Raw genomic sequence first — 26848 nt, forward strand, 5'->3', positions numbered from 1 at the left:
TAGGGATCCATAATAAATACAAATAACGTGACAGATTAAGAAATATTCAAATAAGGCTTGGCACCCTTATAACTCAAAAGGAAGTCAACTAAAAGAGATATCCACTCTGCTGTAGTGGATTGGAAATTCCTACAACACACACACACCTGTCAATTCCACTAAAATGTTGTGACTGTCATTTCAAAGATGGCGTGACCTCCTTCACCTCTCGCACTGGTTTCCCTTTAACACACACAGACACACACCAATAATAACCACCAAACGTATTCTCTAAAATAGCGGGGTACATTTATTTTCCATTAACTATGAAAACATACAATTTCAAAACGAGATAATTACGAAGCATGGAATTTGTGTGCTTTGCTGTGCATCTCAAATAATTAACTATCTTTAAAAGGTCCAGAATAAGAGACAAAAGAGCGTTTGTCAAGTCTTCTTTAATCTGAAAGTATTTTCTTCTGCTTTCTGAAGTCAAAAGTAGGCTACAGTGTAGAACAATCTAAATGCAACGCAAGACAGTAAAATGAGTAATTCTGCTAGCCAGGGAGGGTGCTGGTGTGTTTTCACATTAACCAGCTCTACTCTCAGCACCTGTCCTGTTCGGCAAGACGGGATGTGTCCCGAAGGACACCCTATTCCTTATACAGCGCACTACCTTTGCAAAGGCTCCGGTCAAAAGTAGCGAACAAGACAAGGGAATAGGGTGCCATTTCGTACACTGCTAGGGACAAGAAAGCTGGTTCACGCTCTAACAGACTGCCACACTATGGCATATATTAAAAGAAATTAAATATCTATATTAAACACAAAGGTTTACTTCTCCATGTGCTGTTGTCTCCTCATTGGGGCCTATATAGACTGTTGTCTCATCATTGGGGTCTATAGACTGTTGTCTCATCATTAGGGTCTATAGACTGTTGTCTTCTCATTGGGGCCTATATAGACTGTTGTCTTCTCATTGGGGCCTATATAGACTGTTGTCTTCTCATTGGGGCCTATATAGAGCATTGTGTTGTTACTAAACTGATCAGCTAAGCACAGTGGAGATCCCCGTCTCAGCCCAACTAGGGATTGACAGTGCTGTACTTAACTGCCTTGGCTCACGGGTTGACTGACTGACAACAAACGCCAACTGAGAGACGAGTCCACTCATATCTCCTACCCTATTTAGTGCTCTAGTCAGATGCAGTCTGTCTTTTTGATGTCCTTTGTCATGGTTTAAAGACAAGCCTAATGACTAATGCAATGACCCACAGCACGTATTGAAACTCACCCAAACTTAAACAGATATCAGCTATACCAAACACACAGGTAGGTTGACATGGTATTTTAAGATGGGGAATTTAGCTATACTGAAAAATATATTTTTTAAACGCAACATGCAACAACTTCAACGATTTTACTAAGTACAGTTCATATAAGGAAATCACTCAATTGAAATAAATTCATTAGGCCCTACTCTATGGATTTCACTTAAGTTGGAAGGGGCGCAGCCATGGGGGGGGGGGGCATAGGCCCACCCACTTGGGTGCCAGGCCCAGCCAATCAGATTGAGTTTTCCCCCCCACAAAAGGGCTTCATTACAGACAGAAATACTCCTCAGTTTCATCAGCTGTCCGGGTGGCTGGTCTCAGACGACGTGGAGGTCCGAGGCTGGCGTGGTTACACGCGGTCTGTGGTTGTGAGGCCGGTTGGACGTACTGACAAAAAACAACAACATTGGAGGCGGCTTATGGTAGAGGAGCAGGAGCAGAGCAGGAGGTCTGGTGGAGATTCCTGTAGTCAGTATGCCAATTGCACATTCCCTCAAAACTTCAGACATCTGTGGCATTGCTTTGTGTGACGACAAAACTGCACATTTTAGAGTGACCTATCGCCCCCCCCCCCCCCAGCACAAGGTGCACCTGTGGAATGATCATGCTGTTTAAATCAGCTTCTTGATAATGCCACTTGGCAAAGGAGAAATGTTCACTAACAAGGATGTAAACACATTTGTGCACAACATTTTTTTGAGAAACACTTGTGCGTATGGAACATGTCTGGGATCTTTTATTTCAGCTCCTGAAACCAACACTTTACATGTTGCCTTCATATTTATGATCTGTGTAATTAAATGTATAAAAGGCTGAAACAACTTCCTTTGAGATCACTATATAAATTAAGTAGGTTACTATTTGTAACCTAATTATACCACTACTATAGTTAACCTATCCACCAGGTCCATATGTCTCTTTTCAAAACGTTTGAGTGGGTCAGTAGCATTGTAAAGACAGACAGACAGACAGGGCATGTTGTCTGTCTGTCTGTCTGTCTGTCTAAGGCTGGATAAGCGGTTCGGTTCCCTGCGTCTTCCATTCTTATGCAACATATCCCATGACTAATGACTTCCGTAATTTCAAACCAATTTCCTCATTAGCCTATAACCCCACTCTTTTCCAACTAACCCCTTTCAAGACAGCATTGTCAGTGATTACCATGGGCCAAACCTGTGAGTCGTGTATATGGTTTAAACCAGACGAGAGGGTAAATGAAGCGGGACAGTGGTATTATGAACGCATTCTGAAGAAGACACTCGGGGGGGGGGGGGGGGAGGTCAGCCATTTTGGAAAAAAGCCACAGCGGACCTGACTGAGGCGGTGTCCCAAAATGGCACCCTATTCCCTTTATAGTGCACTACTCTAGACCACATCCATATAGGTCCTGGTCAAAAGTAGTGTACTACATAGGGAATAGGGTGCCATTTGGGAAGCAAACAGAGAGATCTGCCTTGTTGTATTTGCTCAACACCACACAGTGACAACTGATTTAGGACTCACGACTCATTCGGGGGGGGGGGTTGTTTCCCGGGAAACAGAGGGCTATCTATCCCCACTTAAGACATACTTTGTAGAACTGGAACAGGCAGAACAGAAACATGGTTCCAAATTCCACATGAATTTTTTTTTTTTTTTTACAGGGATCCACCAATATGGCGGCACAATAGATTGAAAATTTATATAGCAGGTATATCTAACATGATGACTGGTACAGGTATATCTAACATGATGACTGGTACAGGTGTATCTAACATGATGACTGGTACAGGTATATCTAACATGATGACTGGTACAGGTGTATCTAACATGATGACTGGTACAGGTATATCTAACATGATGACTGGTACAGGTATATCTAACATGATGACTGGTACAGGTGTATCTAACATGATGACTGGTACAGGTGTATCTAACATGATGACTGGTACAGGTATATCTAACATGATGACTGGTACAGGTGTATCTAACATGGTGACTGGTACAGGTGTATCTAACATGATGACTGGTACAGGTGTATCTAACATGATGACTGGTACAGGTGTATCTAACATGATGACTGGTACAGGTGTATCTAACTTGATGACTGGTACAGGTGTATCTAACATGATGACTGGTACAGGTGTATCTAACATGATGACTGGTACAGGTGTATCTAACATGATGACTGGTACAGGTATATCTAACATGATGACTGGTACAGGTATATCTAACATGATGACTGGTACAGGTGTATCTAACATGGTGACTGGTACAGGTGTATCTAACATGATGACTGGTACAGGTGTATCTAACATGATGACTGGTACAGGTGTATCTAACATGATGACTGGTACAGGTATATCTAACATGATGACTGGTACAGGTGTATCAGACATTACAAGTAAGTAATTCCATCCACAGGTGAGAATCTGAGACTTCGGAGAAAAAACAAGCGGTTATTTCACAACAGTAGAACACTTTCCCAATGTACTGCTTACTACTAAGTGTGCGAGCATGTTATCATGTGTTGTTGTTGACGTGTTATTGTTTTCTCAGGGCTCCAGAGATCATCCTGGGTCTGCCGTTCTGTGAGGCTATAGATATGTGGTCTCTAGGCTGCGTTATAGCCGAGCTGTTCCTGGGGTGGCCCCTGTACCCCGGGGCCTCGGAGTACGACCAGGTAGGAACCACACACACACACACACACACCAAGACACGAAAACATTATTTTTTTATCTGAAACTGTTTTAATGGATTCTAACATGTCCCCTCCTCTCCTCCTCCACTAGATCCGGTACATCTCTCAGACCCAGGGTCTGCCTGCAGAGTACCTGCTTAGTGCCGGCACCAAGACAAGCCGCTTCTTCAAGAGAGGACCTGACTCCAGCTACCCCGTCTGGAGAATCAAGGTATCGACTCTTTTCCAGAACACGACACACTGACGTCACGCACGGATGCGTGCCATCACTCTCCTTCTTGGTCAAATAGCTCTTACACATCCCCGGAGGTGTGTTTTGGGTTATTGTCCTGTTGAAAAACAAATGATAGTCCCACTAAGCGTAAACCAGATGGGATGGCGTATCACTGCAGAATGCTGTGGTAGCCATGCTGGTTAAGTGTGCCTTGAATTATAAATAAATCACCAACAGTGTCACCAGCAAAGCACCATCACACCTCCTCCTCCATGCTTCACGGTGGGAACCACACATGCAGAGATCATCCGTTCACCTACTCTGCGTCTCACAGAGACACAGCTGTTGGAACCATAAATCTCAAAGTTGGACTCATCAGACCAAAGGACAGATTTCCACCGGTCTAATGTCTATTGCTCGTGTTTCTTGGCCCAAGCAAGTCTCTTCTTCTTATTGGTGTCCTTTAGTAGTGGTTTCTTTGCAGCAATTCGACCATGAAAAAAATAAAAATAAATATATATATATACAGTGGGGAGAACAAGTATTTGATACACTGCCGATTTTGCAGGTTTTCCTACTTACAAAGCATGTAGAGGTCTGTAATTTTTATCATAGGTACACTTCAACTATGAGAGACGGAATCTAAAACAAAAATCCAGAAAATCACATTGTATGATTTTTAAGTAATTAATTTGCATTTTATTGCATGACATAAGTATTTGATACATCAGAAAAGCAGAACTTAATATTTGGTACAGAAACCTTTGTTTGCAATTACAGAGATCATACGTTTCCTGTAGTTCTTGACTAGGTTTGCACACACTGCAGCAGGGATTTTGGCCCACTCCTCCCTACAGATCTTCTCCAGATCCTTCAGGTTTCGGGGCTGTCGCTGGGCAATACGGACTTTCAGCTCCCTCCAAAGATTTTCTATTGGGTTCAGGTCTGGAGACTGGCTAGGCCACTCCAGGACCTTGAGATGCTTCTTACGGAGCCACTCCTTAGTTGCCATGGCTGTGTGCTTCGTGTCGTTGTCATGCTGGAAGACCCAGCCACGACCCATCTTCAATGCTCTTACTGAGGGAAGGAGGTTGTTGGCCAAGATCTCGCGATACATGGCCCCATCCATCCTCCCCTCAATACGGTGCAGTCGTCCTGTCCCCTTTGCAGAAAAGCATCCCCAAAGAATGATGTTTCCACCTCCATGCTTCACGGTTGGGATGGTGTTCTTGGGGTTGTACTCATACTTCTTCTTCCTCCAAACACGGCGAGTGGAGTTAGACCAAAAAGCTCTATTTTTGTCTCATCAGACCACATGACCTTCTCCCATTCCTCCTCTGGATCATCCAGATGGTCATTGGCAAACTTCAGACAGGCCTGGACATGCACTGGCTTAAGCAGGGGGACCTTGCGTGCGCTGCAGGATTTTAATCCATGACGGCGTAGTGTGTTACTAATGGTTTTCTTTGAGACTGTGGTCCCAGCTCTCTTCAGGTCATTGACCAGGTCCTGCCGTGTAGTTCTGGGCTGATCCCTCACCTTCCTCATGATCATTGATGCCCCACGAGGTGAAATCTTGCATGGAGCCCCAGACCGAGGGTGATTGACCGTCATCTTGAACTTCTTCCATTTTCTAATAATTGCGCCAACAGTTGTTTCCTTCTCACCAAGCTGCTTGCCTATTGTCCTGTAGCCCATCCCAGCCTTGTGCAGGTCTACAATTTTATCCCTGATGTCCTTACACAGCTCTCTGGTCTTGGCCATTGTGGAGAGGTTGGAATCTGTTTGATTGAGTGTGTGGACAGGTGTCTTTTATACAGGTAACGAGTTCAAACAGGTGCAGTTAATACAGGTAATTAGTGGAGAACAGGAGATCTTCTTAAAGAAAAACTAACAGGTCTGTGAGAGCCGGAATTCTTACTGGTTGGTAGGTGATCAAATACTTATGTCATGCAATAAAATGCAAATTAATTATTTAAAAATCATACAATGTGATTTTCTGGATTTTTGTTTTAGATTCGGTCTCTCACAGTTGAAGTGTACCTATGATAAAAATTACAGACCTCTACATGCTTTGTAAGTAGGAAAACCTGCAAAATCGGCAGTGTATCAAATACTTGTTCTCCCCACTGTATATATATATATATATACCCCTCTGGATGGTCAAGGTATTACAGTACACCTGACTCCATCTATCCTCTCTGGATGATCAAGGTGTTACAGTACACCTGACTCCATCTATCCTCTCTGGATGATCAAGGTGTTACAGTACACCTGACTCCATCTATCCTCTCTGGATGATCAAGGTATTACAGTACACCTGACTCCATCTATCCTCTCTGGATGATCAAGGTATTACAGTACACCTGACTCCATCTATCCTCTCTGGATGATCAAGGTGTTACAGTACACCTGACTCCATCTATCCTCTCTGGATGATCAAGGTATTACAGTACACCTGACTCCATCTATCCTCTCTGGATGATCAAGGTGTTACAGTACACCTGACTCCATCTATCCTCTCTGGATGATCAAGGTGTTACAGTACACCTGACTCCATCTATCCTCTCTGGATGATCAAGGTATTACAGTACACCTGACTCCATCTATCCTCTCTGGATGATCAAGGTATTACAGTACACCTGACTCCATCTATCCTCTCTGGATGATCAAGGTGTTACAGTACACCTGACTCCATCTATCCTCTCTGGATGATCAAGGTGTTACAGTACACCTGACTCCATCTATCCTCTCTGGATGATCAAGGTATTACAGTACACCTGACTCCATCTATCCTCTCTGGATGATCAAGGTATTACAGTACACCTGACTCCATCTATCCTCTCTGGATGATCAAGGTGTTACAGTACACCTGACTCCATCTATCCCCTCAACAGTAGTGCACTACAGAGCCCTGGTCAACAGTAGTGCACTACAGAGCCCTGGTCAACAGTAGTGCACTATATTGGGAATAGGTTACCATTTTGGACGCTCACCTAGTTGTTCCTGCCAGAATCAGCACATGGATCTCAACACACTGCTGTGAACAGGGCTTTCAGTGGGGTTCGTGGGCAGATAGAAACTTACGTTTTTCCAAGGCACTTCATTATTAGTTTAATTAAGTAATTAATTATTAATTATTAATTAATTATTTATTAACTATTTTGGTGATAACAACAAGTGTAACATTCCTGATGTGTCTGTTCAATAGGCCCCTTCGGACCACGAGGCTGAGATGGGCATCAAGTCGAAGGAGGCCCGTAAATACATCTTCAACTGTCTGGACGACATGATGCAGGTAGGTTCGCTATATGACGTCATCTAGTATGTCACATTTATGTTTATAAACCCCCTTTTCACATCCGCCATTTTGTTTTACTTAACCTTTATTTAACCAGGTTAGTCTCGTTGAGATAAAAAAAAATATATATATTTTTTTATCACGAGAAACTTAAGGGGTAAACCCTCTCTGGGATAGCGGGACGCTTGCGTCCCAACAGCCTGTTAAAATGTAGAGCGCCAGATTCAAAAAAAAATCTATAAAATCAAACTTTATTAAATTACACATATAAGATACCAAATTAAAGCTACACTCGTTGTGAATCCAGCCAACATGTCAGATTTCAAAAAGGCTTTTCGGCGAAAGCATAAGATGCTATTATCTGATGATAGTACAAAGGCTACACTCTCTTTGTTGACAATTTCAACCATGCCGGCGCTACTCAAAACGCACATATAAAATATAAAACATGCATTACCTTTGACGAGATTCTTTTGTTGGCACTCCAATATGTCCCATAAACATCACAAATGGTCCTTTAGTTCGATTAATTCCGTCCATATATATCCAAATTGTCCATTTATTTGGCGCCGTTGTACCAGGAAAAACAGCGTTCAATTTGCGCAAAATCACGACAAAATATCAAAAAAATTACCTCTAAACTTTGCCAAAACATTTCAAAGTACTTTTGTAATACAACTTAAGGTATTTGTAAACGTTAATAATCGATCAAATTGAGGACGGGTCAATCTGTTTTCAATAAAGGAGATCAACAAACTCACGGTACTTTTCAAGTCTTGCGCAACAATAAAAAAAACCCACAAGAAGTCACTCCACTTCCTGGTGTTTTTCTTCATCATTGTTAAAAAGAATAACTTCAACCTATTTCCATACACTGGCGACATCCAGTGGAAGCAGTAGGAACTGCGAGGGTAGTGATTAGAATTCTGGCTTGCCCATAATAACTCATTGAACAGACAGTTCCTTAAAAAAAAAAAAGGTTAGTCCTCAGGGTTTTGACTGCTATATAAGTTCTGTTATATTTACAGATATGATTCAAACAGTTTTAGAAACTTCAGAGTGTTTTCTATCCAAATTTACTAATAATATGCATATCTTATAGTTGAAATTGGGCACGCTATTTTTCCCTAAGTGAAAAATCTGCACCCTATCCTCAAGAAGTTTTAAGGGGTATACTAGAAAGCAGGTCTGAGGAGTTGGTGAGGTAACTTTGGTCAACTGACTTTCAACTCGGGATAACCGATATCACGAAAGTGGCTCAGCTTTTAGCTAGGTTAGTTTCCATTAGCAGCGTATCCTTCAGAACTAACCTGCTACGGGGCAGGATATCTCACGGCTAACTCCACTTACCCTGAATGAAGTGTCTGAGCTGCGAGTTGAGGACCACATTCCATCCCTGGCGTAAAGATTGCGTCGTCATCCCCTTCAAGAAAGATGACCGACTTTTACATATTTAATTAATCAAATGTTTTATGTAAAATTTTTGGGGTGTAATTTTTTGTAGTAATTATATTAAAATACCATTTACTAATGATGGGATGCATTTGAAAGTTCAGGAAAACATTTATATGATTTTATAAAATGATTTTATTGATATGAGACGAGGAAAAAGGTGCTGCGTGCATTGATAAGCACAACAAAGACGGCATTAATGATAAAGTAATAAAATGAAGACTACACTTTTAAAAGCCTAGTTCACAACCATAGCCTGCTGAGTTTGCAAGAATTAAAACGTGGTACTGACTCGCCGATGGTTCAGCGTTGTCGCAGTGAAGAGTTGGCATTCACGCGTAGTTAAAAGACAACCGATATCCACCGTCGTGGTACGGATGAAGCCTGAGCTGCAACGTGAAGCTAACTGAAGCTGGCTAGCTTTATAAAAGCCTGACTAGATCTAGCTTGCTTAGTAGTATACCACTGGACTATTATTTTGAAAACAAAGTTGTCACAAAGTGTTTTACCGATACCCAGCCGAAAACCCCAACGAGCACGCAATGCAGAAGCACACACAGTGGCCAAAAATTCCCTAAAAGGCAAGAAATTAAGAAGAAACCTAGAGAGGAACCAGGCTCCGAGGGGTGGCCAGTCCTCTTCTGGCTGTACCGGGTAGAGAGGAACCAGGCTCCGAGGGGTGGCCAGTCCTCTTCTGGCTGTACCGGGTAGAGAGGAACCAGGCTCTGAGGGGTGGCCAGTCCTCTTCTGGCTGTACCGGGTGGAGAGGAACCAGGCTCTGAGGGGTGACCAGTCCTCTTCTGGCTGTACCGGGTAGAGAGGAACCAGGCTCCGAGGGGTGGCCAGTCCTCTTCTGGCTGTACCGGGTAGAGAGGAACCAGGCTCTGAGGGGTGGCCAGTCCTCTTCTGGCTGTACCGGGTGGAGAGGAACCAGTCTCTGAGGGGTGGCCAGTCCTCTTCTGGCTGTACCGGGTGGAGAGGAACCAGTCTCTGAGGGGTGGCCAGTCCTCTTCTGGCTGTACCGGGTAGAGAGGAACCAGGCTCCGAGGGGTGGCCAGTCCTCTTCTGGCTGTACTGGGTAGAGAGGAACCAGGCTCCGAGGGGTGGCCAGTCCTCTACTATACTGTACATTCTACAGTAACCCCTTAAGATGCAGTTATGTTGCGTTTACATTTGACCATTGTAGTCATGTTGCAATAATGTGCAATATGTCACTTTTTCGGGGAGACCCAATTCACATAGAAATGGGAGTTATAGATCTGTCATTCTCATTGAAATCAAGTCTAAGAAGCAGTAGATCTGTTCTATGTGTGCTATTTCTATGCTCACCATTCTTAAATTTAGTTTTAGAACATGTTTACTATTGGTTTTGTACACCAGCTTCAAACAGCAATATTTTGAATTATTAATAATTAATTTTAAAAACATAAAAATATTCCACCATGTCGAATGAACAAATTGTCTGTATGCATTTATAAAATTGTACAGACATCTCATGTTTCCATCAGCCCGGTCGTGACTTTTTTCACGCGTCAGGTAAATTAATCCACATGAAATGGTTGGGATGGCAACGTGAAGTCGAAACTTAACTCAATAAAGAAGCTATTATACAAAGTCGGTGCTAGTAAGTCAAGGCGCGTGTTTTTAGTGCAAGAAATGTACCGACGTAATGTACATACGATTTAATCTTTTTTTTAAATCAACAAGTTATTTCTGAACATTTAGGCAAGTTTTCTGGCTAATTCATTGATTCTGCTTTTCCTCTACTCCCTCTCCCCAAATCCTAACTTTAACAATTAGATAATATTAAACTGAAAATAGATCTTTCCAGTGGCACGTTCATCCAACCTGACTTCCTCCTGTTGCATCACTTCCTCCTGGTGCAGGTCAACCTATCGTCTCACCTGGAGGGGACGGACATGCTTGCGGAGAAAGCTGACAGGCGGGAATTCATCGACCTGCTGAAGCGGATGCTTCGATTGGACGCTGACAAGAGGATCACGCCCACTAAGACGCTGGGTCATCCTTTCGTCACCATGAGTCACCTGCTGGACTTCCCTCACAGCTCCCAGTACGTACACCTGTCTGTGGTGTGAAATAATGTTTGGGTTGTGGTGGGGGGGGGTCACGATTCGAATTTTCCCTCTGTGGGTGAAATGTAATTGTTTGATCGATTGATTAAATTATTTGACGGAACAATAGATTGATTATTTGTTTCTCACCCCTTGCAGTGTGAAGTCTTGCTTCCAGAACATGGAACTCTGTAAACATAGGAGCTCATCGTTCGACAACAACAAAACTCTCTTCTCCACGAACACTCTTCCTAGTGCTGCCGCCGGCAACCTCACTGTCACCTTCAGCAGCCAGCTGAGCCAGCACAACCAGGTACACACACACACACACACACACACACACACACACACACACACACACACACACACACACACACACACAGTGCAAGTCACCAGGGGCAAGCTGTATCAATGATTGCCGATTTAGGATCAGCTTTGCCTTTTGAGATCATAATGAATAGGATTATATATATTATATTCTATCGACAAGTGGGATCTGATCCTAGATCAGCATGTGTACTCTAAAGCTCTTTAGAATTATGGGTCCAGATCTATGAACAAAATGGCCGGGACAAAACAGTTTGTTCCAACTTCCGTCCGACTGACCAGTAGCGGAACTCTAAATGAACGTCAACCAACAGGTCCCGTCAGCAGGGGGCGCTGTTCCTCTCATGAACTACCAGCCAGCCCTGTACCAGCAGGCCACCATCAACATTCCCGGGCTGGCCCAACAGAGTGTACCCCTGCAGGCACGCCCCACCGGCCTGGCCTGCCAGACTGAGCCTTTCCAGCAGACTCTCATCGTCTGCCCACCAAACACCATACAGGGTAAGAGCCAATCACTATGATGTTATGGTATTGAGACACGACGGGTTGAGTTCATAAGAGGACTAAAGGGAAGTCCAAGTCCTCCGACTTGGAGGGGATGGGACGATTATTTAAGATGTAGGGTCTCAAATGTTTTCCCGAACATGTCCCAAAAATATGATCTACCGTCCACCACAGAGGGTAAGAGGATTACTTATGGGCCTCCCGAGTGGCGCAGTTGTCTAGAGGCGTTACTACAGACCCGGGTTCATTCCCAGGCTGTGCCACAACCGGCCGTTGCCGGGAGTCCCATAGGACGGAGCACAATTGGCCCAGCTTCGTCCGGGGCTAGGGGAGGGTTTGGCCGTTCTTGCGACTCCTTGTGGAGGGCCGGGTGCCTGCGGGCTGATCCCAGTCGCCAGTTGAACGGGGTTTTCCTCCGACACGTTGGTGCGTCTGGCCTTCTGGGTTAAGCTGGCGGGTGTTAAGGAGCGCGATTAGGCGGGTCAGAGGACGCATGACTCCACCGAGCCCGTTGGGGAGTTGCAGCGATGAGACAAGATTGTAATTGGAATTAGCGGGGGAAAGGGGGTAAAATAAAATATGAATACTTCCTATTATAACAGCATATAAATTAACTACCCTGGTGCCAGATCTGTTTGTGCTATTTTATGGCTTAATCTGCGTTCTTTATGTTTTATAGGACACATTGTTCAGGATCATGTTTTCAACTGGATATTTAAATTTGTGTTTCTTATTGGACAAGTCAAATCTTTGAAATTGTTGTATGTTGCGTTTATTTTTGTTCACAGACAGTTCAGAGAGATCCAGCTCAGAGAGGCCCAGCTCAGAGAGATCCAGCTCAGAGGCCCAGCTCAGAGACATTCAGCTCAGAGACATTCAGCTCAGAGAGGCCCAGCTCAGAGAGATCCAGCTCAGACAGATCCAGCTCAGACAGATCCAGCTCAGAGACATTCAGCTCAGAGACATTCAGCTCAGAGAGGCCCAGCTCAGAGAGATCCAGCTCAGAGAGATCCAGCTCAGACAGATCCAGCTCAGAGAGATCCAGCTCAGAGACATTCAGCTCAGACAGATCCAGCTCAGACAGATCCAGCTCAGAGACATTCAGCTCAGAGAGATCCAGCTCAGACAGATCCAGCTCAGACAGATCCAGCTCAGAGAGATCCAGCTCAGACAGATCCAGCTCAGACAGATCCAGCTCAGAGAGATCCAGCTCAGAGACATTCAGCTCAGACAGATCCAGCTCAGAGAGATCCAGCTCAGAGACATCCAGCTCAGAGAGATCCAGCTCAGAGACATCCAGCTCAGAGAGATCCAGCTCAGAGACATTCAGCTCAGACAGATCCAGCTCAGAGAGATCCAGCTCAGAGACATCCAGCTCAGAGAGATCCAGCTCAGAGACATCCAGCTCAGAGAGATCCAGCTCAGAGACATCCAGCTCAGAGACATTCAGCTCATGAGTTCCATCAGCAGCAGATTTTCATTTATAATGGAAAATGAATGTGTTTATGCACCAAATGTTAGTGCATCGAATCGTATCGAACCGAGTCGCATCGATTCATTCTGTAATCAAACCGAATCCCACCGAATCGTTTCAAACTAAAACGTATCGTTCCTGTATTGTATCGGAGCCCATCTAGATACGTATAGTTTTGGCAAGTCGGTTAGGACATCTACTTTGTGCATGGCACAAGTCATTTTTCCAACAATTGTTTACAGACAGATTATTTCACTTATAATTCACTGTATCACAATTCCAGTGGGTCAGAAGTTTACATACACTAAGTTGACTGTTCCTTTAAACAGCTTGGGAAGTTCCAGAAAATTATGTCATAGCTTTAGAAGCTTCTGATAGGCTAATTGACGTCAATTGGAGGTGTACCTGTGGATGTATTTCAAGGCCTACCTTTAAACTCAGTGCCTCTTTGCTTGACATCATGGGAAAATCAAAAAAAATCAGCCAAGACCTCAGAAGAAAAATTGTAGACCTCCACAAGTCTGGTTCATCCTTGTGAGCAATTTCCAAATGCCTGAAGGTACCATGTTCATCTGTATAAACAATAGTACACAAGTATAAACACCATGGGACAACGCAGCCGTCATACCGCTCAGGAAGGAGACGCATTCTGTCTCCTAGAGATGAACGTACTTTGGTGCGAAAAGTGCAAATCAATCCCAGAAAAACAGCAAAGGACCTTGTGAAGATGCTGGAGGAAACAGGTACAAAAGTATCTATATCCACAGTAAAACGAGTCCTATATCGACATAACCTGAAAGGCAGCTCAGCAAGGAAGAAGCCACTGCTCCAAAACCGCCATAAAAAAGCCAGACTACGGTTTGCAACTGCACATGGGGACAAAGATCGTACTTTTTGGAGAAATGTCCTCTGGTCTGATGAAACAAAAATATGAACTGTTTGGCCATAATGACCATTGTTAAGTTTGGAGGAAAAAGGGGGAGGCTTGCAAGCCGAAGAACACCATCCCAACCGTGAAGCATGGGCAGCATCATGTTGTGGGGGTGCTTTGCTGCAGGAGGGACTGGTGCACTTCACAAAATAGATGTCATCATGAGGTAGGAAAATTATGTGGATATATTGAAGCAACATCTCAAGACATCAGTCAGGAAGTTAAAGCTTGGTTGCAAAAGGGTCTTCCAAATGGACAATGACCCCAAGCATACTTCCAAAGTTGTGGCTAAATGGCTTAAGGACAACAAAGTCAAGGTATTGGAGTGGCCATCACAAAGCCCTGACCTCAATCCTATAGAAAATGTGTGGGCAGAACTGAAAAATTGTGTGCGAACAAGGAGGCCTACAAACCTGACTCAGTTACACCAGCTCTGTGAGGAGGAATGTGCCAAAATTCACCCAACTTATTGTGGGAAGCTTGTGGAAGGCTACCCGAAACGTGTGACCCAAGTTAAACAATTTAAAGGCAATGCTACCAAATACTAATTGAGTGTATGTAAACTTTTGACCCACTGGGAATGTAATAAAAGCTGAAATACATCATTCTCTCCACTATTATTCTGACATTTAACATTCTTAAAATATAGTGGTGATCCTAACTGACCTAAGACTTGGAATTTTTACTAGGATTAAATGTCAGGAATTGTGAAAAACTGAGTTTAAATGTATTTGGCTAATGTGTATGTAAACTTCCGACTTCAACTGTACGTCTGAATGACTTGGGACTTAGTAACACTTGTGATGTCATGGTGTAGTGGTGGTCACTGATTGGCTGTTCCTCTGTCTGCAGGTCTCCAGTCATCCAATAAGAGCTCTAGTTTCCCAGTGAGGATGAACAGTTCAGCCCCCATAGTGAACCAGAACCAATCAACACAGCCACTGCAGCTGCAGCCTGCCATGCTCACACAGGTACGTCCGTCTGTCTGTCTGTGTATCTGTCTGTCTGTCTGTCTGTCTGTCTGTCTGTGTCTGAGAACTCCAGGTCCTGTAGCTCAGAAGAATCTAGAACATTATATTCCTGTTGAAAGGTTGTTGGAGTTGGGCTCATATCTCCTCTTCTCCCCGTCCATCGACCATCGTCATTACCTTGACAGCTTCCACAGGTCGAAAAGAATGAGTGTTCATCAACCCGAGGAATAAGAGTCTCTGCCAACTTATTTAACCCTCCACCCTTTCCTGACCCCCCCCCCCTCCACCTCCCAGGGCTCCTGCACACCCCTGATGGTGGCCACCCTCCACCCCCACCCCCCCACAGTAGCTGGCGTAGTCTCCCAGTACTCTGTTCCCCTGGGGCTGGGCTGTGATGCCGGCCACTCCACTCTGCTGGAGCACACTGCCACCGTGCTGGTAAAATACACACACACCTCCACGTTCTCCCTCCTCCTCCTCGCTCACCCAGTTCAACCCTCTTCTTACTCACTCCCTTTCAATAATGTTCCGTCTCTACTCTGATTATCTCTGTCTCTACTGATTATCTCTGTCTCTTACCTCTTTCTCTGTCTCTACTCTGATTATCTCTGTCTATTACCTCTTTCTCTGTCTCTACTCTGATTATCTCTGTCTCTACTCTGATTATCCGTCTCTTACCTCTTTCTCTGTCTCTACTCTGATTATCTCTGTCTCTTACCTCTTTCTCTACTCTGATTATCTCTGTCTCTTACCTCTTTCTCTGTCTCTACTCTGATTATCCCTGTCTCTTACCTCTTTCTCTGTCTCTACTGATTATCTCTGTCTCTTACCTCTTTCTCTGTCTCTACTCTGATTATCTCTGTCTCTACTGATTATCTCTGTCTCTTACCTCTTTCTCTGTCTCTACTCTGATTATCCCTGTCTCTACTCTGATTATCTCTGTCTCTTACCTCTTTCTCTGTCTCTACTCTGATTATCTCTGTCTCTACTCTGATTATCCCTGTGTCTTACCTCTTTCTCTGGCTCTACTCTGATTATCCCTGTCTCTTACCTCTTTCTCTGTCTCTACTCTTGATTATCTCTGTCTCTACTGAATATCTCTGTCTCTTACCTCTTTCTCTGTCTCTACTCTGATTACCTCTTTCTCTGTCTCTACTCTGATTATCCCTGTCTCTTACCTCTTTCTCTGTCTCTACTCTGATTATCTCTGTCTCTACTCTGATTATCTCTGTCTCTTACCTCTTTCTCTGTCTCTACTCTGATTATCCCTGTCTCTTACCTCTTTCTCTGTCTCTACTCTGATTATCTCTGTCTCTACTCTGATTATCCCTGTCTCTTACCTCTTTCTCTGTCTCTACTCTGATTATCTCTGTCTCTACTCTGATTATCCCTGTGTCTTACCTCTTTCTCTGGCTCTACTCTGATTATCCCTGTCTCTTACCTCTTTCTCTGTCTCTACTCTGATTACCTCTGTCTCTACTGATTATCTCTGTCTCTTACCTCTTTCTCTGTCTCTACTCTGATTATCTCTGTCTCTACTCTGATTATCTCTGTCTCTTACCTCTTTCTCTGTCTCTACTCTGATTATCTCTGTCTCTACTCTGATTATCTCTGTCTCTACTCTGATTACCTCTTTCTCTGTCTCTACTCTGATTATCCCTGTCTCTTCCCTCTTTCTCTGTCTCTACTCTGATTATCTCTGTCTCTTACCTCGTTCTCTGTCTATTCTGATTATCTCTGTCTCTTACCTCGTTCTCTGATTATCCCTGTCTCTTACCTCTTTCTCTACTCTGATTATCTCTGTCTCTTACCTCTTTCTCTACTCTGATTATCCCTGTCTCTTACCTCTTTCTCTACTCTGATTATCTCTGTCTCTACTCTGATTATCTCTGTCTCTTACCTCTTTCCCTGTCTCTACTCTGATTATCAATTCAATTCAAGGGGCTTTATTGGCATGGGAAACATGTGTTAACATTGCCAAAGCAAGTGAGGTAGGTAATATACAAAAGTCAAATAAACAATAAAAATGAACAGTAAACATTACACATACAGAAGTTTCAAAACAATAAAGACATTACAAATGTCATATTATATATATGCAGTGTTGTAACAATGTACAAATGGTTAAAGCACACAAGTTAAAATAAATAAACATAAATATGGGTTGTATTTACAGTGGTGTTTGTTCTTCACTGGTTGCCCTTTTCTTGTGGCAACAGGTCACAAATCTTGCTGCTGTGATGGCACACTGTGGAATTTCACCCAGTAGATATGGGAGTTTATCAAAATTGGATTTGTTTTCGAATTCTTTGTGGATCTGTGTAATCTGAGGGAAATATGTCTCTCTAATATGGTCATACATTGGGCAGGAGGTTAGGAAGTGCAGCTCAGTTTCCACCTCATTTTGTGGGCAGTGTGCACATAGCCTGTCTTCTCTTGAGAGCCATGTCTGCCTACGGCGGCCTTTCTCAATAGCAAGGCTATGCTCACTGAGTCTGTACATAGTCAAAGCTTTCCTTAAGTTTGGGTCAGTCACAGTGGTCAGGTATTCTGCCACTGTGTACTCTCTGTTTAGGGCCAAATAGCATTCTAGTTTGCTCTGTTTTTTTGTTAATTCTTTCCAATGTGTCAAGTAATTATCTTTTTGTTTTCTCATGATTTGGTTGGGTCTAATTGTGCTGTTGTCCTGGGGCTCTGTGGGGTGTGTTTGTGTTTGTGAACAGAGCCCTAGGACCAGCTTGCTTAGGGGACTCTTCTTATTGGTTATCTCTGTCTCTACTCTGATTATCCCTGTCTCTTACCTCGTTCTCTGTCTCTACTCTGATTATCTCTGTCTCTTACCTCATTCTCTGTCTCTACTCTGATTATCTCTGTCTCTTACCTTTTACTCTCTCTGTCCCCGTTTCCTTTTTCTCAGTCTGTCATTTCCTCTCTCTTGCAGTGCGGTGGCGCCTACACACACCCTCTTCCCCTCCTTTCTGTAGTTCTACTGTGCTGAGGACATGGAGGCATGATGTCCTCAGCACAGAAGCCTGTCTTCACTTTACTTGAAGCCTCCTGTGGTTGCTTGTTCCCCCTCTCCCCCCTCCTTCCTCTCATCTCTTTTCCCTAAAGGAGACACCGGCTAAGACACATCTTTCCTTAACAGCTCGACCCATTCTTCGCCTTTCCTTTCAGCTCAACGGTATTGGCACCGCGATCAGGAGAAGGTTCTAGTTAGTGTATCCCTCCGTCCTTCCTTTCTTGTTGGATGTAGTTGTCCAGTTTATCAGCTCCCAGACTCCCATGACATCGGTGATGTGGAGAGCTAGTCAGCAGCCATATAGCTCCGTCTCTCTCTTTCTCTCTCCGTGTCTCTCTCTCCGTCTCTGTCTCTCTGTGTCTCTGTCCGTCTCTCTCTGTCTCTTTCTGTCTCTCCGTCTCTCTCTCTCTGTCTCTCTCTGTCCGTCTCGCTCTGTCTCTGTCTCTGTGTCTCTCTCTCTCTCTTTGCCTAATCAGTAACTAACTCACCTCTAAGTTTTAAGTTTTATTAGTCGTATGTACAGGATAGGCATGCTATGCATCGTCCAACCAAATGCTTACATACAGATTCCTTCTGGACGATGCAACAACAACAAATAATAAAAAATATAAGAATACCAACATAAAGTAAATGTCTCAGAAGAAAATAATAAACATTTGAGCATCAGTATAATACAGGAAGGCACAGTTTATCGTCCAATATTTACACGTGTTTTGGGGAAGGGGGATTGGTGTTTAAATTGTGCAGTATTTAGCAATCATAAGAGTCTGGTATTGGAAATTATTATGGATCCCCATTAGTTCCTGCCAAGGCAGCAGCTACTCTTCCTGGGGTTTATTATGGATCCCCATTAGTTCCTGCCAAGACAGCAGCTACTCTTCCTGGGGTTTATTATGAATCCTCATTAGTTCCTGTCAAGGCAGCAGCTACTCTCCCTGGGGTTTATTAAGGATCCCCATTAGTTCCTGCCAAGGCAGCAGCTACTCTTCCTGGGGTCCATCAACATTAAGGAACTTATATATAATTTAAAATATTACTACATTACATTTCAAAACACTTTTCACAACACATTAAGTGTGTTCCCTCAGACCACTACTCTACAACCACATAACTATATTATATTGGATTTTCTGTTGTGCGTTTTTTATTTATTTAACTAAGCAAGTGAGTTAAGAACAAATTCTTATTTACAATGACGGCCTACATATATATTATATACGTCTTAGATAACGGCATAATCGTTTGGTCTTGGATTTCCTTTAAATGTTGTTAATGTAGAGATCATAAAATCAGGCTAGAATTTTCAATCAAAGCTCTAATCAAATACAGATATAGGCCAATTTATATGCTTTATAAAGCTTTTCCAAGGACACTTACAGTTTTGGCGGGAAATACTGGGTTACCTGGGAGAAAAGTGATTTATTCTCGGGATGAAACATTTGTAAAATATTCATCCCTCTTCCTGACATTGATTACTAGCTCCAGGTTGACTCATCGGCTCTTCTGGACAATTCTGACCAGGCACTGCTTTCATGTGATATTACAGATATACACTGGAATGAATGCTAACTGGTTTTTGTGTGTTTATGTGTGTGTGTGTTCTCTGTAGCAGGCTTGGCCCGCCGGCACCCAGCAGATCCTCATCCCGTCGTCATGGCAGCAGGTTCCTGGCGTGGCCATCCACGGCTCCTCCCACCAGACGGTTGTCGCGGAGTCTCCCGTAGAGACGCTCCTTCCGGACACAGCCCAGCACACAAACAGCTGGAGGTATGGTTATCACCATGGTTACATAGCTGTCTGTCAGAATAGACCTCTTTATATAAGGGAACAGAAGTCAGTCCATCAATAGGATTATTACCCAGATCATGTCAGGGTGTAACTATCCCAGAAAAAGAGAAACAAAAATATTAAAAAACTTTGAGCGTTTACTTCTCTGCCTGGAGTGCCAGATGGGTGGGGTTTGCGGTTTTGGGACTTTTCTATTGGTTGATTTAAGCCAGGCAAACTCACAGGCACAGAAACAGTATTTGAAACCCAGGTCTGAAGAAAAGCAGGGGTACTCAGATGTGTGTGTGGTGTGTGTAGGGGGTCTCAGTACAGGGGAGTACTGCAGCAGAGTCAATCGACCTTTGACCCTAGCCGGGGTCAGGCCACCCAGAGGTCACAGCAGGAGAGGAGCGGAGCGGGGAAGAGGGCCAAGGGTCGTCGCGGCAACAACAGAACCACCAGGTACAACTGACTGGAAGAGAAAGGCTATGGATAGATCGTGGCACAACAACTAATAACAGTTATTAACTAGTTACAGTTATCAACTATATAGTTACAGTTATCAACTAGTTACAGTTATCAACTAGTTACAGTTATCAACTAGTTACAATCAACTATATAGTAACAGTTATCAACTAGTGTGTACCTAAGTACGTTTCTTATCCCTGCGTGTGTGTATCCAGGGGTGTGTCTGGTGTGCCGCTGCTCACCAACGCCATGCTGACTCCGCCCACCTGCAGTGTGGCAGCTCTCTCTCAGCCAATCATCATCTCAGACACGCCCAGCCCGGCGGTCAGCGTCATCACCATCCACAGCGACTCAGATGAGGAAGACGAGAGGAAGTTCCACCCCGCCAGGTGAGGTCATATTCCTGTGTGTGTTCTCCAATCACAAACGACTGTTGGTTTATTGTGGACAGTTCCTTTATAGATGGTTTGCAGATGATAGCCTATCAAAACTATCATCGAGCCTAACTAATCTCTGTTGATATGCAACAATTTCACTGACTTACTTGAATTAAACCCTTTAATTCAGTGAGGAGCATAGGTCGTCCACAAATGATGGTAAAACAATTATTAAAGTTTTCCTAAAACAGATGAAAATCTGATCTGAATGGACTAGAATTGATCATCCTATCCACCATCATCTACCATCTTTATTTCTGTTGTTGCTATGAATCTAATGTATGTGTCTAATGTACAGTACCAGTCAAAAGTTTGGACACACCTACTCATTCCAGGGTTTTTCTTTATTTTTACTATTTTCTACATTGTCAAATTTGTCACATGCGCCGAATACAACAGGTGAAATGCTTATTTACAAGCCCTTAACCAACAATGCTGTTTTAAGAAAAAATACCCCCCAAAAATTAAAGAGCAGCAGTAAAATAACAATATCAAGGCTATATACAGGGGGTACCGGTACAGAGTCATTGTGCGGGGCACCGGTTAGTCGAGGTATTTGAGGTAATACGTCTGCCACGCTGATCCTCAACACTGGAGCCCCTCAGGGGTGTGTACTTAGTCCCCTCCTGTATTCCCTGTTCACCCACGACTGCATGGCCAAACACGACTCCAACACCATCATTAAGTTTGCTGACGACACAACAATGGTGGGCCTGATCACCAACGACGAAGAGACAGCCTATAGGGAGATCAGAGACCTGGCAGTGTGGTGCCAGGACAACAACCTCTCCCTCAACGTGATCAAGACAAAAGGAGATGATCGTGGACTACAGGAAAAGGGGGGCCGAACAGGCCCTCATTAACATAGACGGGGCTGCAGTGGAGCGGGTTGAGAGTTTCAAGTTCCTTGGTGTCCACATCACCAACAAACTATCATGGTCCAAACATACCAAGACAGTCGTGAAGAGGGCACGACAAAACCTTTTCCCTCTCAGGAGACTGAAAAGATTTGGCATGGGTCCCCAGATCCTCAAAAGGTTCTACAGCTGCATCATCGAGAGCATCCTGACAGGTTGCATCACCGCCTGGTATGGCAACTGCTCGGCATCTGACTGTAAGGTGCTACAGAGGGTAGTGCGAACGGCCCAGTACATCACTGGGGCCAAGCTTCCTGCCATCCAGGACCTATATAATAGGCGGTGTCAGAGGAAAACCCATAAAATTGTCAGAGACGCCAGTCACCCAAGTTATAGATTGTTTTCTCTGCTGTACCGGAGCGCCAAGTCTAGGACCAAAAGGCTCCTCAACAGCTTCTACCCGAAGCCATCCAGGCTGTATCACAACCGGCCGGGATTGGGAGTCCAATAGGGCGGCGTACAATTAGCCCAGCGTCGTCTGGGTTAGTCCTTCATTGTAAATAAGAATTTGTTCTTAACTGACTTGCCTAGTTACATAAAGGTTCAATAGAAAAAAAGAATTATTATGGCAAGAAAAGCTCAAATAAGCAAAGAGAAATGACAGTCCATCATTACTTTAAGACATGAAGGTTAGTCAATCCGGAACATTTCAAGAACTTTGAAAGTTTCTTCAAGTGCAGTTGCAAGAATCATCAAGCGCTATGATGAAACTGACTGAAAGGAAGAGCCAGAGGATACGTTCATTAGAGTTACCAGCCCAAATAAATGCTTCACGGAGTTCAAGTAACAGACACATCTCAACATCAACTGTTCAGAGGGGACTGTGTGAATCAGACCTTCATGGTCGAATTGCTGCAAAGAAACCACTTCTAAAGGACACCAATAAGAAGAGACTTGCTTGGGCCAAGAAACATGAGCAATGAACATTAGACCAGTGGAAATCAGTCCTCTGGTCTGATGAGGACAAATTAGAGATTTGTGGTTCCAACTGCCGTGTCTTTGTGAGACGCAGATTAGGTGAACGGATGATCTCCGCATGTGTGGATCCCACCATGAAGCATGGAGGAGGAGGAGTGGGGGTGCTTTGCTGGTGACACTGTCCGTGATTTATTTAGAATTCAAGGCACACTAAACCAGCATGGCTACCACAGCATTCTGCAGCGATATGCCATCCCATCTGGTTTGCGCTTAGTGGGACTATCATTTGTTTTTCAACAGGACAATGACTCAACACACCTCCAGGCTGTGTAACAGCTATTTGACTAAGAAGGAGAGAGATGGAGTGCTGCATCAGATGACCTGGCCTCCACAAATTACCCAAACTCAACCCAGTTGAGATGGTTTGGGATGAGTTGGACCGCAGAGTGAAGGAAAAGCAGCCAATAAGTGCTCAGCATTTGTGGGAACTCCTTGAAGACTGTTGGAAAAGCATTCCAGGTGAAGTTGGTTAAGAGAATGCCAAGAGTGTGCAAAGCTGTCATCAAGGCAAAGAGTGGCTACTTTGAAGAATCTCAAATATAAAATATATTTTGATTTGTTTAAAACTTTTTGGGTTACTACATATTCCATATGTGTTATTTCATAGTTTCAATGTCTTCACTATTATTCTACAATGTAGAAAATAGTAAAATAAAGAAAAACCCTTGAATTAGTAGGTGTGTCCAAACTTTTGACTGGTACTGTATCTCTTAATGTATGTCTCTAAATGTATGAATCTCTGTGTTCGTCTGTTTAACAGCTGTGGTCCGGCTCAGAGGACTAACGTGATCAGCTGTTTGACGGTCCACGACTCTGACTCCTCCACGGCCAGCCCCCTCACCCCCCGCCTCCTCGCCGGCTCCAGCACTCTCACACACCTCCGGGGAGGGGGGACGTCTATGGGCAGGTCACTGGCCGTGGTGGCACCATCTGTCAAGACCCAGCCTACTGAGACGGGTGAGATGGCTCACACTCGTCTAACACACACACACACACACACACAGGACATACTAGTGTTACACGGTATACCGAAAGTTATGTACTTTTTCGATACTAGATCATGAAAAATGGTTCGGTAATAGAATGTGTTGCTTTCGGTAGATGTGTCACAGGGATCAAGCGCAACTTGCCTGATCCACTAACTTGCTGCTAGTCTGCACTGGGAGTCTGGGCTGCATCATGTTAGCTCCACTAACTCACTGCTAGCCTGGGAGTCTGGGTTGCATCATGTTAGCTCCACTAACTCACTGCTAGCCTGGGAGTCTGGGCTGTACCATGTTAGCTCCACTAACTCACTGCTAGCCTGGGAGTCTGGGCTGTACCATGTTAGCTCCACTAACTCACTGCTAGCCTGGGAGTCTGGGCTGCATCATGTTAGCTCCACTAACTCACTGCTAGCCTGCACTGGGAGTCTGGGCTGCATCATGTTAGCTCCACTAACTCACTGCTAGCCTGCACTGGGAGTCTGGGCTGCATCATGTTAGCTCCACTAACTCACTGCTAGCCTGCACTGGGAGTCTGGGCTGTACCATGTTAGCTCCACTAACTCACTGCTAGCCTGTACTGAGAGTCTGGGCTGCATCATGTTAGCTCCACTAACTCACTGCTAGCCTGCACTGGGAGTCTGGGCTGCATCATGTTAGCTCCACTAACTCACTGCTAGCCTGCACTGGGAGTCTGGGTTGCATCATGTTAGCTCCACTAACTCACTGCTAGCCTGGGAGTCTGGGCTGTACCATGTTAGCTCCACTAACTCACTGCTAGCCTGGGAGTCTGGGCTGTACCATGTTAGCTCCACTAACTCACTGCTAGCCTGGGAGTCTGGGCTGCATCATGTTAGCTCCACTAACTCACTGCTAGCCTGGGAGTCTGTGCTGCATCATGTTAGCTCCACTAACTCACTGCTAGCCTGGGAGTCTGGACTGTACCATGTTAGCTCCACTAACTCACTGCTAGCCTGGGAGTCTGGACTGTACCATGTTAGCTCCCCACTCATGCTGCCCAGAAGTTAACACATTTGAATAATGTTACGCTGCATGTAGAAACTGTTCATTACTGTTCGCAAAACAATGTCCCTACAGGCTACAACACTTTACAATGGAAGAAGATACCGCTAGCTTCCATCTTTGTAGGCTAACTTTCCCTGCTAGCTGAAAGCTAAAGATAACATCAATTCGCTACCCTTGTACTTTGTTTGTGATATGCAAACCATAATGTAAAATATGCTCATTTTAAAGCTGATTGCCCCAACAACTTTATTCATTCACTTATTCAGTTTCTCTCTCACATCTCTCACAATAATGATCTATTGCCTCAGCGAATTGACTGCCTCGTAAATGATGTCATTAAAGAGATGATGTTGGTTAAAGAGAACGCACAGAAGCTACTATTATGCAAATGTTGTTGATCGGTACAATAAAATAAGTCCCAAATGGAAGGAAACAGATTGTTTGTCATCTGTAGCCGCATGAAGGAAACAGATTGTCTGTCATCTGTAGCCCCGTGAAGGAAACAGATTGTTTTTCATCTGTATCCCCGTGAAGGAAACAGATTGTCTGTCATCTGTAGCCCCGTGAAGGAAACAGATTGTTTGTCATCTGTAGCCGCATGAAGGAAACAGATTGTCTGTCATCTGTAGCCCCGTGAAGGAAACAGATTGTTTGTCATCTGTAGCCGCATGAAGGAAACAGATTGTTTGTCATCTGTAGCCGCATGAAGGAAACAGATTGTCTGTCATCTGTATCCCCGTGAAGGAAACAGATTGTCTGTCATCTGTAGCCCCGTGAAGGAAACAGATTGTTTTTCATCTGTATCCCCGTGAAGGAAACAGATTGTCTGTCATCTGTAGCCCCGTGAAGGAAACAGATTGTTTGTCATCTGTATCCCCGTGAAGGAAACAGATTGTCTGTCATCTGTAGCCCCGTGAAGGAAACAGATTGTTTGTCATCTGTATCCCCGTGAAGGAAACAGATTGTCTGTCATCTGTAGCCCCATGAAGGAAACAGATTGTCTGTCATCTGTAGCCCCATGAAGGAAACAGATTGTCTGTCATCTGTAGCCCCATGAAGGAAACAGATTGTCTGTCATCTGTAGCCGCATGAAGGAAACAGATTGTTTGTCATCTGTAGCTGCATGAAGGAAACAGATTGTTTGTCATCTGTAGCCCCATGAAATCAGCCAAAAACAAGCTCAATAACTCAATGTATGCACACACTCCTAGGCTACATCTTGATTTACCCAGTTTATCAATAGAGATTTACCATTCAAATAAATTATTACCGTTATGTTGCTAAATTGGTTTTAAAAGAACTAGGTCAAATTGATTGTATAATTCATTCATTAATGCTTGCGGTTTTAAATGTTAAAGTAAAATGCAAATGTTATATTGAACTCAACAGTTGCCCAACGATTGAACAGAGCAGTAGCTGACTGTCTGCTTCAAATGCCTTTTTTTTGCCTTAGTATTGTTTTGGTATTGTGATGGTATCGAGTATTGTGGTACTAAACCTGGTATCAGTATCAAAGTCAAAATTCTGGTATCTTGACAACACTAGGACATACCCACACCTCTGTACAGTTTAGAATCACAAATACAGTGTACAGAGGCACAGAATGCTTTAAAACCAGTTTTGAGTGTTTTCGTTGAAAGCTGTATTTCTAACCATGTCTTTCTGTCTCTTCCTGGTTGGTTTCCAGGGCAACTCCAGAGCTCCTACATCAAGCCCAAGCGGGCCAATCGACAGCCCTGTAGTGGTGACAACAGCGACCGCCATAAGCTAGTCCCCAGCCAATCACATCCTCTCAACCTCAGCCAGGTGAGTCGGCCAGCCAATAGTATCCTCTCTTACTAGCAGGTGTGCCCCAGGCCACTGTGACATGTTACAGAACATTCAGATAGAAATGTATTGTGTAGAACAGTTGATTGTCTATTTTAATTTTTAAACAGTGATGTAAAATGTTTCCTTTGTTTATACAGTTTATTTTCATTGAGATATTTGGCAAAAGACATGTTCTGATGCA

The 26848-nt window shown here is 44.0% G+C and overlaps 1 protein-coding gene and 1 long non-coding RNA gene across 5 annotated transcripts in view; one reads left to right on the plus strand and one right to left on the minus strand.

The window, feature by feature from the left end:
- The first annotated feature begins 3730 nt into the window (after positions 1-3730).
- Positions 3731-26848, plus strand: part of LOC139536401 (homeodomain-interacting protein kinase 1-like) — a 28710-nt gene continuing 5592 nt past the window's right edge. The window contains exons 1-13 of one of the 4 annotated variants that reach the window (XM_071336910.1): positions 3731-3975; positions 4085-4204; positions 7419-7505; positions 10847-11031; positions 11192-11345; positions 11674-11860; positions 15121-15239; positions 15534-15677; positions 19874-20028; positions 20347-20490; positions 20712-20885; positions 23589-23785; positions 26525-26643. In XM_071336910.1, the coding sequence (XP_071193011.1) occupies positions 3781-3975; positions 4085-4204; positions 7419-7505; positions 10847-11031; positions 11192-11345; positions 11674-11860; positions 15121-15239; positions 15534-15677; positions 19874-20028; positions 20347-20490; positions 20712-20885; positions 23589-23785; positions 26525-26643 (1980 nt within the window). In that variant the 5' untranslated portion in view covers positions 3731-3780. Of the gene's footprint in view, positions 3976-4084; positions 4205-7418; positions 7506-10846; positions 11032-11191; positions 11346-11673; positions 11861-15120; positions 15240-15533; positions 15678-19870; positions 20029-20346; positions 20491-20711; positions 20886-23588; positions 23786-26524; positions 26644-26848 lie in introns of all 4 variants that reach the window. The other 3 variants (XM_071336909.1, XM_071336911.1, XM_071336912.1) reach the window with 3 other exon arrangements.
- LOC139536403 (uncharacterized) lies at positions 18795-20875 on the minus strand. The gene is made up of 2 exons (XR_011667297.1): positions 20739-20875; positions 18795-20500 (listed from the first exon to the last, which is right to left on the minus strand). It is a non-coding gene; the product is annotated as an uncharacterized lncRNA (long non-coding RNA).

Source organism: Salvelinus alpinus, chromosome 12 (assembly GCF_045679555.1).
Source record: "Salvelinus alpinus chromosome 12, SLU_Salpinus.1, whole genome shotgun sequence".
Lineage (NCBI taxonomy): Eukaryota > Metazoa > Chordata > Actinopteri > Salmoniformes > Salmonidae > Salvelinus > Salvelinus alpinus.